This window comes from Penicillium chermesinum (genome assembly GCF_028974085.1).
Source record: "Penicillium chermesinum strain IBT 19713 chromosome Unknown utg000002l:1.0-5270490.0:1.0-5274688.0, whole genome shotgun sequence".
Lineage (NCBI taxonomy): Eukaryota > Fungi > Ascomycota > Eurotiomycetes > Eurotiales > Aspergillaceae > Penicillium > Penicillium chermesinum.
This window is the reverse complement of record NW_026695312.1, coordinates 2,522,392-2,535,525: the sequence shown is the minus strand read 5'-3', so window position 1 is coordinate 2,535,525 and position 13,134 is coordinate 2,522,392. Positions and strand designations below refer to the sequence as shown.

Sequence of the window (13,134 nt, the reverse complement as noted above, 5' to 3'; positions counted from 1 at the left end):
GGAGGTCTGACATTTCCCCGCAGAAATTCTTCTCTGGCTTACAAACTCCACTCCATCCCCGATGTCGAGATCGTTCACCGGCTGCACAAGATGTAAAGCAAGGCGCCAAAAATGCGACGAGCAACGACCAAAATGTGGCCGCTGCCAGACCGCAGGCGTGCAGTGCAAATATGCTATGCAGCTGCAGTGGGGAGGCCGCGCATTTTCTCGATCGCGATTCGGCGCCTGCGTCGACACCGGCAACATGCAGAGATTGGGTACGGACGATATGAGCGAGCATCAAGGCTACTGTTATCAAATACAGAGACTAACATGCTTCAGAATACTCCCCAGGTGAATTTATATACACCACCAAGGCTGGCGAGCGCAAAGGCAAGCCCGGCCCCGAACTGTCCCTCATACAATCCGTCGATCCTTTCTCCTCCTTATCATCGGAACAAAAGGCTCTTTTACACCATTTCATCAACGATGCCTCCCAAGCGACAGCATGTCACTCGGGCATGCAGCAGGATATTTGCCGGATGCTTGTCCCTATGGCCCTTCAGACACCGTCTCTCCTCTACGCCACCACAGCCCTCTCCGCTATCCATCTCCAAGCCCTCCAAAATCCCACTGGAAGCATTAAATCAGCCCCAGATATCGCCCGGTCCATGGCTTTAAGCCTTGAGCATTTCCGTAAAGAACTGCAGAATCCGTCTGCGCACGGCTCAGAGGCGTTGGTGGCGACTGCGCGAACCCTCTGTCTCGCAGAGATCCATTCCGGTGCCATCCACCCAAATTCATGGCGAGCACATATCGAGGGTGCGAGGGCCTTAATGAAAGCCACTGACAGTGGTGAAAACGCTACGGGCTCTGCGAACGGGTTCCGTCGGTATTTAGATAGATGGTACTGGTCCATCGTGTCGTTGACTGCGTTAACGGGTAACGGGCCCCCTATCGGTGAATCTGCGGACCCAGGGTCCGCAGATTTAGCTGGACGAAATGACTCACCGGATTATTTGGATGACTACTGGGGCTTCACGGTCAATTTAGCTGCGGTATTCCGCCAGATTGGCGCGGCCGCGTGGCGGAATACCGAAGCCGCGAAGAATGCACAGGGGTTCGTCGAGGGTGAAATAGATAGCAATGTGGAAGACGAGGCCGCATTGCTTGAGATGTCTGTCCGGCAACTCATGGACCGAGACGCCAGCTCACAGCCTTCGCTTTACCCGGGGGTTGCAGAGGGGCTGACGGCCGAGAGCGTGCAGCAGCTTGCGCTCTGCAATGAGGCATTTCAGCATAGTGCACTTATTCAAATCAATAGGAGGCTTCGAAGAGAGCCGGCTACATCGGCTATCATTCAGCAGTCTGTTCAGCGGATTCTGGAGTGTACGGCGCAGATTGGGCCATCAGCTGGCCTCAGTCCATGGGTTCTGTTGACGACCCCGTTGTTCATAGCGGGATGCGAGGCGCGAGGCAAAGATCGTGATACTGTTAGAAGCTTATTATCATCTTTGCATGATACGATTCACATTCCGAATGTGCTGCAAACTCTGAAATTCCTCGAGCAGTACTGGGCCAACCAGTTAAGCGAGGATGAAGATTGGAGTCATTTCCTTGGTAAGAGGTTATATGTTTGCTTTACATTTTATCTTCCACTGACTTCCTGTCTAGATCGTATGAATTTCGATTTCATACCTTACTAGAGTGTTTTAACAGTCGTGCTATGAGTGATGTATTTGTTGAGCGAATGAGCGATGATTTTGGGACGAACTCTTATTTTTGGGCTCTGATTGAATATGTCTGACTTATCTTCGGTGTCAAGGGTTTATCGGCGCACTATGGAATTGATGTGGGCGTGGACTTATCGCCATGGCGATCAAGATGTTATTCCAAGGTTAAACTGGCTGGTGTTATATAATCTAGTTCCGCTGATGGATATTTTTTCTTCTTTATTCTCCAGGCTTAAGCTAGCAAACATATGTGTCATTGTTATACTTCCGCGGCTTAACTTGGAGCGCCAGTCGTAGTTCATAGCGGGGCTGCTCGGGACCGTGTAATAATCAATGGTACGCGGGCCTTGGGGTCTGGGGGAAATGGGGTTTCCGCCAGTTGCTGCTTTGCGGGCTCCAGGGCTCCCATGTCCAAATATGGGAGATTCCAAAAATTGGAATTCTCTATTAAACAGAGTTGTTCAATGTTCGATGTAAAATTCGGTTTCTCCTGGTAAGAACTTTCTAATATCTATGAATATAAGCTTAGCCAAAGAGTGAAACTATAATAAACCTTAGCTTTTGGAAATTAGCTGGCTGAACCACCTTCTCATCTAAGCTCGGACTGAACTCGATCTCGAGAACAGAGCTATGTGCTCCTGAGCCCTCTCAGTAGCTATTGATGCTTTCAAGGGCCGATTTGGTAACACTTGTAGGTCGTCTTGGAGCCTGGCATCTAGGCATCAGAGGAAAGCTTCATGCTGCCAGCATAGAGGAAACCCCGGCAGTAACAATGTGCCGCTCTTTTGGTTTCAGCCAGTACTACTCCGTACTAAGGACTAGTCATACATCAATTTCAAGTTCAAATCCGCAGCTCCACTGAAATGCATTGACAGCTATGCAAAAGTACTACCTAATAATCCACTAATCAAACGCTTCATAGAAATCAATGTGCTCTACCAGTTCGCCCCGTATCCACGTTTATACCCAGGTCAGCCAGGTATCAAATGAGTTCCAAGGCAGGAGGCCATGTTCGTCTACGCTTGGATGAAGCGTCGGAGTCGTCATTGATACTAGGGGGGTAAAACAACCAACCACCCTGTCCAGGGATAGACAATGGTTCCGTGGATGTGTTCTCGATCTATCGTACTCGAAGCCACCTACGTTATCACCCTAGAGCATAAGGCGTACAAGATAAAGACCTTGCCTGACCTGGGATGAGAAATGCCATCCCCAATGAGGGTCTACGTCACGGGCGGCAACTATCATATCCAACGCAAGCCAGCCACCACCAGGTGGAACCAGTGCGACAAATCGGCTACCGATTCGGGGAAATACCCCTTGTTGCAGTGGATCGATCAAGTCAACTCTCCGCAAAGAGCACGCACACATCCAGAAGATCGTCATAGATAAGGGACCGGTCGAGACTTCTGGGGGATCGCGGCTATGCACAACGCAATCAGCCCACCCTGTTGCATCGGTTTCAGGAGACCCGAGACACCCTACCGGGCATCGGCAGCGGCTGTTCGATACCCCATGTCTCAAAATTGGGTCGCAATTGAATCGCGCAAAGGCTGGGTCGGGTCCCGCAATGATCACAGTTAAAAATACTATTGAATGGAGAATTACGACAATCGCTGGTTCTGATTGCTTGGCATAAACCGACAACAGTGGGGCATATCTATGCACAACATTCAGGGGGCCCGTCGAACCTACTGACCCGGTCTCGCGACCCTGTCTGATCCATTTCGATCTATCTTGAAGAGGAGCAGCAGAGATAGGAGGACGAGGGGGGAAAGGGGATGATCGGAGAAAGTTAATATCGGGGCTCGAGATACGAGGCTGCGCGAATCATCCTTCAGAAAGGCGAAAATGCGCAAGCGTTGTCAGATTCACAAGTTGTATCTGACCGTTGCAGCGCGAAAGAAAATCCCGGGCTCTTCTCGGCATTGGTTCATGCATGTCGCTCGATGCGACAATGTCTGGACTTACACACATGGACGCTTGGCCCGTTCGAGCAACATAGGCCGGCACCCAGCTGAGCCGGCAACACGGTGAGACGCCAAACTAGGAGGCCGGGGCCGTGATTGGTGGCTGGACACGGCTCATGGGGGAATGATGCCAGGAACGAGCACGTTCATTTTGGGGTTGGACGATGCACGGGCCGGAGGCCTCTTCCTCCCTGAGAAGATCTTCACGCAGGCTACTTGCGATGTTTTACGGGTTTACGAGCAGAGGGGTACGTGTCATGGACATATCGGGAAGATCTTCAGTCTATTCTGTGGGGGGTCAAACTGCCCGGATGAAAGAGAAATAGATTTTAAAAAGGAACCAAAATGGAGAGGATAGACAAAAACGGGACACGAAAAGAAATAAGAGAAATAGAACCGGAGTCTGGGTAAATAGTCGAGCGGTTACGATCGGATCCTTAATAGTGCGCTCCCAGCGCCATAGATGATAATGATGGTGGGCCGCCTTGCGTGGCGGGAAGCCCTGAAGGTTAAGAATATGCTGACGAACTGTGTACATAAAACGAAGGTACAGGTACTCTGGAGGTACTCCGGAGGTAGCTGCCCGTGGAAGGCTGGGGAGGCCGTAGAGGAATGAACCCTGGGGCCGAGAGAAGGCGGAGAAGACAGCTGGATAGGTACCTGGCCAGTACCAGCAGGCGACCTGTGTGGTTTTACCCCTGAATCGCCCCAAAAGCGACTAGCGCCCAGACCCGAAAGCCTCTTTTCTGTCTAGATCCTCGACTCAAGGGGCTGCTGGTACTTGCGGCCACTATTGATTATGCTATTTTTATTGGAACAAGGAGTTCTTTGAGAATTTGTCTCGATTCCGGGCTAGGGTCAGGATGTTCGGGAGCTCCAAGTGGGCCGGATTGTCTATAATGATGTAGAAACCGTAAGAAGGAGGATGTCACAGTAGGCGCCCCGGCAGAGAAAACCACGGCCCTTGGTTCAAGCCATCCTTCACGTTCACCCCGTCGATCACGCCGGCCAGAGCGCCCCTTGGCGGCGCTACTTCAAGGGCAAACTGTATTGAGATGAACAGCCAATAGAGGAGTGATTGGCCAGATGTACCAGCTCGCTCCATCGAGGGCGCTCGCCCCCCCCTGCACACTCCACCCTGACCAGCCCAGGATCCCCACCCACGCTTACTTGACCCGGCTAGGCGCTAAACTGCATAATGTCTGGAACCACGGGCGGATTGCGCCAATCGCCCCGTCGTAGACCGTCTCCTTTTTCTCCAAAAGTTCTGTCTATCACTTGCGGTTTCTCCTCTTTCCACCCCCCTAAAGCCCCCCTAAAACTTCAACGTGAAATCAATCCTTTCCTGTTTCGTCAATTCTAATTGGCGCGTGCCATTCTCGTTCCCGTGCGAGGCCATGACCGACTGTCGATCGATGGCTATTTTTTGATACTGCTTTGGCTTTCATGGCGTCCTCTCCTCCTCTTGCGGCCTCTCCCGCGCCTTCGATCTCTTCTCCAATCTCCTCCCCGCCGCTCTTGGCTACCAAAGTCCGTAGGAAGCCTTTGCCCGAGCATGCCACCCCGGTGACTTCTACCTTGTATAACCCCTCTCCCTTGTCTATCGAGGGTGATAAACCTACCTTCATTCCTCCTCCTAGACCCGAGTCCCTCTCATCTGTGGAGGCAGACTCACTGACAGTGCCAAGGAATCCAAATCGGTATGTACTAACTTGGAATGTCTGATCGTTTCCCCTTTTCCCCCCCGGGTTCTTTTTCCTAGGTCTTTTCATACTTGCCCTTTTCTCTTTTCAAAAGCTTCCAACAAAGAAGCCAATACCAAGAAAGAGAAGTGGGGGGGAGAAAATAGGCAAATGAAACGACCTATCCACCCTGAAACCCATCCAGCGTGACATGGCATATTCATTTATACATGTTCTTGCGGTTTCCAATCATCCGGACAACCCATCGCTTACCAACGTCACACTTCCCCAGATTCTCTCGAGGACGGAGCGCAGCACAACCTCTCCAAATTGATACGTCGGCCAACGCCGCATTCTTAAGGTCCGTAGTCGAGGACGACGACGACGACGAAGAAGGCGCCGACTACTTTGACGACGAATACGAGAACCAGTTCACGAATGGAATCGGAACCCCCCTACACAGCCGACTAGTCAGCGAGCCATTCATCCCCGTTCTGAACTCTCCTCCCCCTACACAGAGACGTGCAACGAGTATGGCACTGCACACTCTTAATCAACCACCACCCTTAAAGATAGACCTGAATGCTCGATCCATGTCCATGGGCCCGGATCCTCGGCAACCAAAGACTCCTGGAAACAAGATAAGCTCATTCTTCGGCTGGAAGGGCAACGCCAACGGCAATCCTCACGGTCAAACTAAAGTAGCCACTTCCCCTGGTGGTGAGTCAACAAGCACCGAGATCTCGGACGGCGGTCGGTCCCCTATGCCCTCGCCGATGCCTCCCTTGGCGAATGTCCCGTTCGATATGAGTGCCCGGAAAGGCTCGGCAGGACATCAAGTACCCAGGAAGCCATGTTCGCGAGCAAATTGTCCGACGTTGAGAATGAGCTGCGAGAAATCAGCTCTGAGCTGGCTGGCTCTATCCGCCGAGAAATGGAGCTGGAAGATTTGATTGAGCGTTTGCAGTCCGAGGGCCCTGACGCGAACCGTCGAACCAGTGATTATTTCTCCGATTCAGGGACTGGGTCAATTCGAAACCCATCCGATGCTGGTCGAGCTAGCGTGGAAGATATCGAAAAGATTCGCCGTGCTGCAGAGCAAGAGCGTGCGCAGCTGAAGGTCGAAATGTCACAAAAACTGCAAGACGAGCGAATGAAGCGGACTGCATCCGAGTCTCATGTCCAGATTCTGGAGAACCAGGTCCAGCAGGTATGAGGTCAAATATCGATGTGCTGTAGTCGCAAATTACTAACCATCTTCTGTTTCTAGCTTCGTCGTGACCGGGTAGAAAACTCGGATCTCGCTTCCAAGACATCAAGTCTCGAGAGAGCTCTCGAAGACACCAAAAGAAAGCTACTCGAAGAGAGGCAATCAAAGGATAACTTTGAAGACCTGCTGACAGCCATGCGGGTTGAGTTGGAACAGCTTCGGAACGACCGCGACATGCTCCGTCAAGGGAAGCCACCCCCATCCGAGATGCAGCGCCTAATTGAGGAGATCGAAGCCCTGAAGATCGAAAACGCATCGTTGGCCCAATTACAAGGTGGACGATTTGCCTCGATCGCCGAAGAGGGCAGTGCCCCCGCCCAGGCAAGCGGAATTCTATCATGGGCCTTTCCCGCTCCAACTCCCTCGCACGGAAACCAAGCGGACTCTCCCGATCAAACTCGGTGAGCGGTAGAGAGCGAGAGCAGCAGACCGGCGAGTCTTTGGTCGACCAAATCAAGAACATCGAAGCTCAGCGAGACGCCCTTCACCGAACTCTCAAGAGCCTGCTCGATCGACACGACCTGCAGGCACGCGAGTTCGAGAAGCGTGCTCGTATGATGGATCTCGAGCTAGCGCGCGCACAGCAGACTCCTCCCGCCGACCCGGATACGAGCGCGAGGTGCAAGGTTTGCGCGAAGATGTCAATCACCTCCGTATGCGAGCTGAAGACGCGCTGGATGGAAAATGGCAGTGCGAGAAGAACCTTGCCGGTCTGAAGATGGACCTGGACCGTGCCGAGCAGGAGACCAGCTCATTGAGAGCACTTCTAGAAGAGGACAACGCTGTCCTGGAGAGCGGCGGGGAAGGCTTCGCCGAGGTCATTGCCACTTCATCGACTCTGCAGGCTGCCTACCAGCAATTGCAGGCGGACAGACAACAAGCCGAGGCGAGCGGTGTCGGCGCAGACTTCGATCGCGCAAACCAGTTAGCCGGCCTCGTTCAGCAGCAACTGCAAATTAACAGTTCTCTGCGCAGCCGCCTAGAAAGCGAAATTAACAAGGGCGAGCGAGACCAGAAGATCTCTATTGATCGAATCACCGCCCTGCAGTGTCGAATGAAGCAGCTCGAAGATACCGTCCTCGCAGCCCAGAACCACGCTGAGGAAGAGATGAGCCGGCACGAGGACGAGATCCGGCAAATGAAGGAAAGCCACAACGCGCAGCTCGTGCGCATGAAGAATGGCTCACGGGCGCCCATGAACATGTCCCCCCGCCCCCCCAACGCGCCATTCAGCACGCGCTCTCCCGCCTGGACAAGACCACCAGCGGGGATGGAATCCCGCTTGCCGATGCCGTGCAAGCGTATGTCCTCGAGAAACGAGTCAAGGACCTCGAAAAGGTGCTCCGGGAGGCGGACATGGAGATGGAAGAAGTTATTGGCCAGATGAACCGCGCACAAGCCGATGTAGCGCAGCTGCAATCTGACCGGGACGACGCCCTGCGCCAGACCCGGCAGCTGCAGGCGGACATCGAGGCAGAGCGGGAGTCGCTGAGGGCCTTGATGGGCTGAGGTTGATCTTGGCTCTTTTTTATCTTTGATTTGAATCTGTATTCTCTCTTTGTATACCACATCTTGCGCCTGCATCTGCATTGAGACCGCCCTCTGGTGTTGTCGAGCATCCGGTGCCTTGGAGTTTGCCCGCGTGGGCTGGCGTTGGCTTGGATTTTTTTTTTTTTGCTGCATTTGATTTTCTGGATTTGAAGCATGTGGCGCCATGCAGACCGTGCTATTGATGCCGGTTACACAGGATTAGGGTCGGTCTCACTTGTATATACCACAGACCTCATCTTACTTTTGATAAATAATTGACTTGTACAGTATCCAGCCACTGGCTGGGAATATCTATTACATGAACCCTCTTCATTTGCGCATAATGGTCTTTATTGGGTAGCGACAACGAAAATATGGAACAGGGGCCTGATGGAGATTGCCCGTAGCTTCACATGCAACAGCTGTGTTTGTCGAGTTTGCATGGCAGCTTATCGTTGCTGACGGCAACAGATTGTCAACTTCCAGCTTGACCCATCACCCTAGAATCTAGGAAAAGACTTGAAGTCACGATTTCATTTCGTCAGCCTACTATCTTCTTGAATCGCGACGGCGGCGATTCTCCCCCGCGTCTCGTCAATCACCGGAGTGAAGCGACAGCAATCTCCGAGCCATCGCCATCAAAACAACTCCTAGCGCAACCCCAAGAAACCTAAACACAAGCCTGCGCGCGCCAAAAAGTCTATTCGCACAGAGGAAGTTGAGACAACTTCCACCAGCACATTATTTAACTCCAAGCTATCCCATCGAAAATGGAGTTCGTTCCAGGCAAGTCGCAAAACATCCCTGGAATCCCCACCTCCATCCTCTCAACCTCCCAAAAACAACACAACTAACAGTATCGCAGAGCAATTCAAATCCTTCCTCCAAAATGACACAATAAACTACCTCCGCACCTCCGCCCAGGAGCACCTCCAAACCCACCTCTCCCAAATCCGCACCGACTACGTCCAGCCCTACATCGTGGAACCCCTCTCCCACGCCCTCACCTACGCCTACACAGCATCCAATACCGACCTGCCCAGCATCTTCCTCCTCGTTCTCACAATCTGCCTGTCCCTCGTCATCCTCGACTATGCCCGCCGGCTGGTTATGTTCTGGGTGCGTCTGGTCTACTCGCTCGTCTTCTGGAGCGCCATCCTCGGCTCCGTGTGGTACGTGTATCGATTCGGCGCGGGCCAGACACTGCAAGATGCGGCGTGGCTGTTGATGCTCGTGGAAGGGTTTGTCGTGGATTTTGTGCGCAAAGCTGTTAGCGGTGACGATGGGGCGGGATTCGGTGCAGGATCGGGGAGGATGGATGGTCGTGGGGGCTGGGGCTGGGGAAGAGGGTAGTCAGGTCTGAGCTGGGCCCCTCCCCCGGAGGTGGCCTTTAGATAGGTTTACGGTGTCCTTTTGGCAGCTTCTCGGCTTGTACGTGGATCTGGTGGGTTTATAGTTTTGGGGGCCACTTGCGGATGTGGGGCTCTCGTGGGCGCTCTCTTTTTTTTTTATCGAATTATTGTCATGGTCGGGTGTTCAGTGCATTTGGTTGACTTAATTTCGTTTTCTTTCTTAATGATGTACATAAAATATTTCTGGATCTTGGGGTATAGGCCCATTTTGCAAATGATCAGACGGGTGGGCTAATTGAGTCGTCTGAGGGTATCTATGGTTTTGAGATGTCCATGCCTAATTCCTTTCATGGTTCCACCACATAATGTCATTTTCGTGTGAAAGCGGCGTAGCTTTGCGCGAGTCGGAGGGGGGATGTTTTGCGAAGAGCGGTCGTGCGAGTGACTGAGTTATTGGTGGGTGGATTGATATCTGGACTGCCACTATTGAAAGTGGCTTTTGATAGTATGAGGTGCCAAATAAGGCAGAGGACGGGTGAGCTGAAGAGGACGGGTTAGCTGAAGAGCTGCGACCTCAAGGTCTCAAGCCTCATGATCGGCCTCTTGCTCATCATCCCGGGGTTCTCGAGGCTCTTGAGCTTCGTGGAACTGAATGGCATCATCGATGTGGCTCAGGACACCGGCAACACTGTCCTCATCTTGAACATCTAGTTGGAGAAACGACACCATGCTGAAGTCATCAATTAGCTGGGCGACGGCACGATTCAGCTGCTTGAACGAGCCACCACTCAGCATCGCATCCTTGGCCATTGGGTTGGCAGTCACACTGCTATCCTCTTCATCGGTCTGCAGAAGCTGCACATCTACGTTGGAAAAGCGTCGCAGTTCACGACGAGAAATCATGTCCCGGACCTGGTCCATCTTGCTTAGAATGTTCACATGAGGGATCTCCAACATCAGCATCGCAGACATCGCACTGAGGGTGCCGGCGAAAAACTTGGCTTTGTCCACGACAAAGGTACTCTCCAGCAGGTACGCCGCGCACAGGTTGATGTTCAAAGGTCCTTGGCGAGAGAGATATTGGGTCAAGGAGGGAAGGAGAGGAATGTGGGTGTAAAGCTCGATCTGGCCGGGCATATCAAAGATGATCAGGTATTCTTCACTGAGCGGATCCAGGGCCTCGGAGAGGAATTCCAAGTTCTGCAGAAGAAACTCAAAGCAATAGATGAGACCGCCATTGGGGCCAAGCTGCAGCTCCTCCATCACATCCTCCAATGTGATAAGCTCGCGGATGTCGAGGTCGGGGGTATAGGCGAAGGATTCGGCGGCGGGGTCCAAGTTGACGTAGAAGCAGCTCCTCCGGGTAGTCTGGAGGTGCTGGATGATGGCGTTGCTGAACGTGGTCTTGCCCGCCCCAGCGGGGCCCATGACTAGGACACCGAATTTGGACATCGTTGTTTGGGGGAGAAAAGCAAAAAGACCAGCTAATTGAGCCACAAAGTAAGGGAATCTTATCGGTAGGTAAGATTTTCCGGTGGGGCCAGAACGAGGGGCCGGCCGTCTGACTCGTCAGAGCACGCCATTTTGGGCTGTTCGCCAGCGCTAGTTTTCTGCTGTCGGTCCCCGAGTTTGGCCTGGAGAAAAAAAGGTGCCCCACTTTCGCTCCCATATAGTTGACCCGTCCCCCCTCTGTTTTTTCTTTTCTTCATTCTCTACCTCAATTTCCTCCTCTTCCCTCCTCTTCCCCCCTCCTCCCCCTTTTCACCACACTACACTTCACAATGGGTGCTCCCGGTACTTTCCCCTTCACCTCCGAGTCTGTCGGCGAGGGTCACCCCGATAAGATTGCGTATGTTGGACCTTTACCCCTCCTGCCCTGATCCCAACACCCCCCTCTGTGGCCTTCCCGCAGAATCAATTAGAAGCTCAATGCTAATTGTATACCGTCGGGCAACAGTGACCAAGTCTCCGATGCCATTCTCGATGCCTGCTTGGCGGAAGATCCCCTCTCCAAGGTCGCTTGTGAGACTGCTACTAAGACTGGTAAGCTGCTGACAGCCCCCAATTCCCCTTCTCCTCTGCCTCATCTAGGCCCCAAAATCTGACATGACTCTCCTACAGGTATGATCATGGTCTTCGGTGAGATCACCACCAAGGCTCAGCTCGACTACCAGAAGGTCATCCGTGGCGCTATCAAGGACATCGGCTACGATGCTTCCGAGAAGGGCTTCGATTACAAGACCTGTAACGTTCTGGTTGCCATTGAGCAGCAGTCTCCCGATATCGCTCAGGGTCTCCACTATGAGGAGGCTCTTGAGAAGCTCGGTGCTGGTGACCAGGGTATCATGTTCGGCTATGCCACCGATGAGACCCCTGAGCTCCTTCCCCTCACTGTTTTGCTCTCTCACAAGCTCAACGCCGCCATGAAGGCTGCTCGTGTCGATGGCTCCATCCCCTGGTTGCTTCCTGACACCAAGACCCAGGTCACCATCGAGTACGCTCACGACAACGGTGCTGTCAAGCCTCTTCGCGTCGACACCGTCGTCATCTCTGCCCAGCACACTGACACTCTTTCCACTGAGGAGATCCGTGAGGTCCTCAAGGAGAAGATCGTCAAGGGTGTCATCCCCGCCAACCTTCTGGACGACAAGACCGTCTACCACTTGCAGCCTTCCGGCCGTTTCGTCATCGGTGGTCCCCAAGGTGACGCCGGTCTGACTGGCCGTAAGATCATTGTCGACACCTACGGTGGTTGGGGTGCCCACGGTGGTGGTGCTTTCTCCGGAAAGGACTACTCCAAGGTCGACCGTTCTGCTGCCTACGTTGCCCGTTGGATCGCCAAGTCCCTGGTCAATGCCAAGCTCGCTCGTCGTGCCCTTGTCCAGCTCTCCTACGCCATTGGTGTTGCTGAGCCCCTCTCCATCTTCGTCGAGACCTACGGTACCTCCGACAAGACCTCTGATGAGCTTGTCCAGATCATCCGCAACAACTTCGATCTGCGCCCCGGTGTGATCGTTCAGTCTCTGGACCTGGCTAAGCCCATCTACGCCCAGACTGCCAAGAACGGTCACTTCACCAACCAGAACTTCTCCTGGGAGAAGCCTAAGGAGCTGAAGTTCTAAGAAGCTTCTCTCCAGTGACCTTTTGACGAATGTGATGAATACGCTTTGTTTTCAACAACTCAAAGCACGTGCATAGACTTTATGAAAACCTATAAAATGTCTAAAGGGCGGTTCTCTCTTGGGAACTGATCTTTTTTGTTTAATTACCTGCATGGTCGCCTGCACAGGGGGGGCCTTTTCGCGAAGACAAAATTCAACATGATACCACTTTCATCGGCTGGGATGGGTTATTTGGCGTTTCTGGAAGCGAAATCTTCAACAACATATTACACCTCTTATCTCTCGTTCCTTAACGGGCTTGAATGAACTGAATGTGCTGTTGTACAATCAATTGATGAAGTCTTGAGGGTGATACGAGCCTCGGAGGATCGGCACTATTGGCTAGTCGATGCTCTTTCGAGATTTACGGGTCTGCTAATCTAAACATTAGCAACAGAATAATGGAAAAAAAAATTCAATGATCCCAACAGTACCTCTTGTAGTAAACAGTCTGAAT

General features: G+C 52.6%; 5 protein-coding genes across 5 annotated transcripts; 4 read left to right on the top strand and 1 right to left on the bottom strand.

Moving 5' to 3' along the window:
• Positions 1-61: 61 nt before the first annotated feature.
• N7468_001786 (Zn(II)2Cys6 transcription factor) lies at positions 62-1,685 on the top strand (the record flags this gene model as incomplete). Its single annotated transcript, XM_058471083.1, has 3 exons — positions 62-257; positions 322-1,599; positions 1,654-1,685. The coding sequence occupies 3 exons, from the start codon at positions 62-64 to the stop codon at positions 1,683-1,685; spliced, it is 1,506 nt and encodes a 501-aa protein (XP_058334224.1).
• A 3,443-nt stretch (positions 1,686-5,128) lies between these two features.
• N7468_001785 (uncharacterized protein) lies at positions 5,129-8,143 on the top strand (the record flags this gene model as incomplete). Its single annotated transcript, XM_058471082.1, has 7 exons — positions 5,129-5,382; positions 5,657-6,158; positions 6,212-6,574; positions 6,635-6,908; positions 6,956-7,186; positions 7,219-7,799; positions 7,868-8,143. The coding sequence occupies 7 exons, from the start codon at positions 5,129-5,131 to the stop codon at positions 8,141-8,143; spliced, it is 2,481 nt and encodes an 826-aa protein (XP_058334223.1).
• A 791-nt stretch (positions 8,144-8,934) lies between these two features.
• On the top strand, positions 8,935-9,517 carry N7468_001784 (Apq12 family protein; the record flags this gene model as incomplete). The annotated part of the gene is made up of 2 exons (XM_058471081.1): positions 8,935-8,939; positions 9,022-9,517. 2 exons carry the CDS (start codon positions 8,935-8,937, stop codon positions 9,515-9,517), a joined length of 501 nt encoding a protein of 166 aa, XP_058334222.1.
• Positions 9,518-10,098: 581 nt separating this feature from the next.
• N7468_001783 (putative signal sequence-binding GTPase GPN3) lies at positions 10,099-10,968 on the bottom strand (the record flags this gene model as incomplete). Its single annotated transcript, XM_058471080.1, has 1 exon — positions 10,099-10,968. The coding sequence occupies one exon, from the start codon at positions 10,966-10,968 to the stop codon at positions 10,099-10,101; it is 870 nt and encodes a 289-aa protein (XP_058334221.1).
• Positions 10,969-11,297: 329 nt separating this feature from the next.
• N7468_001782 (S-adenosylmethionine synthetase) lies at positions 11,298-12,638 on the top strand (the record flags this gene model as incomplete). Its single annotated transcript, XM_058471079.1, has 3 exons — positions 11,298-11,365; positions 11,474-11,559; positions 11,638-12,638. The coding sequence occupies 3 exons, from the start codon at positions 11,298-11,300 to the stop codon at positions 12,636-12,638; spliced, it is 1,155 nt and encodes a 384-aa protein (XP_058334220.1).
• Between the last annotated feature and the right edge of the window lie 496 nt (positions 12,639-13,134).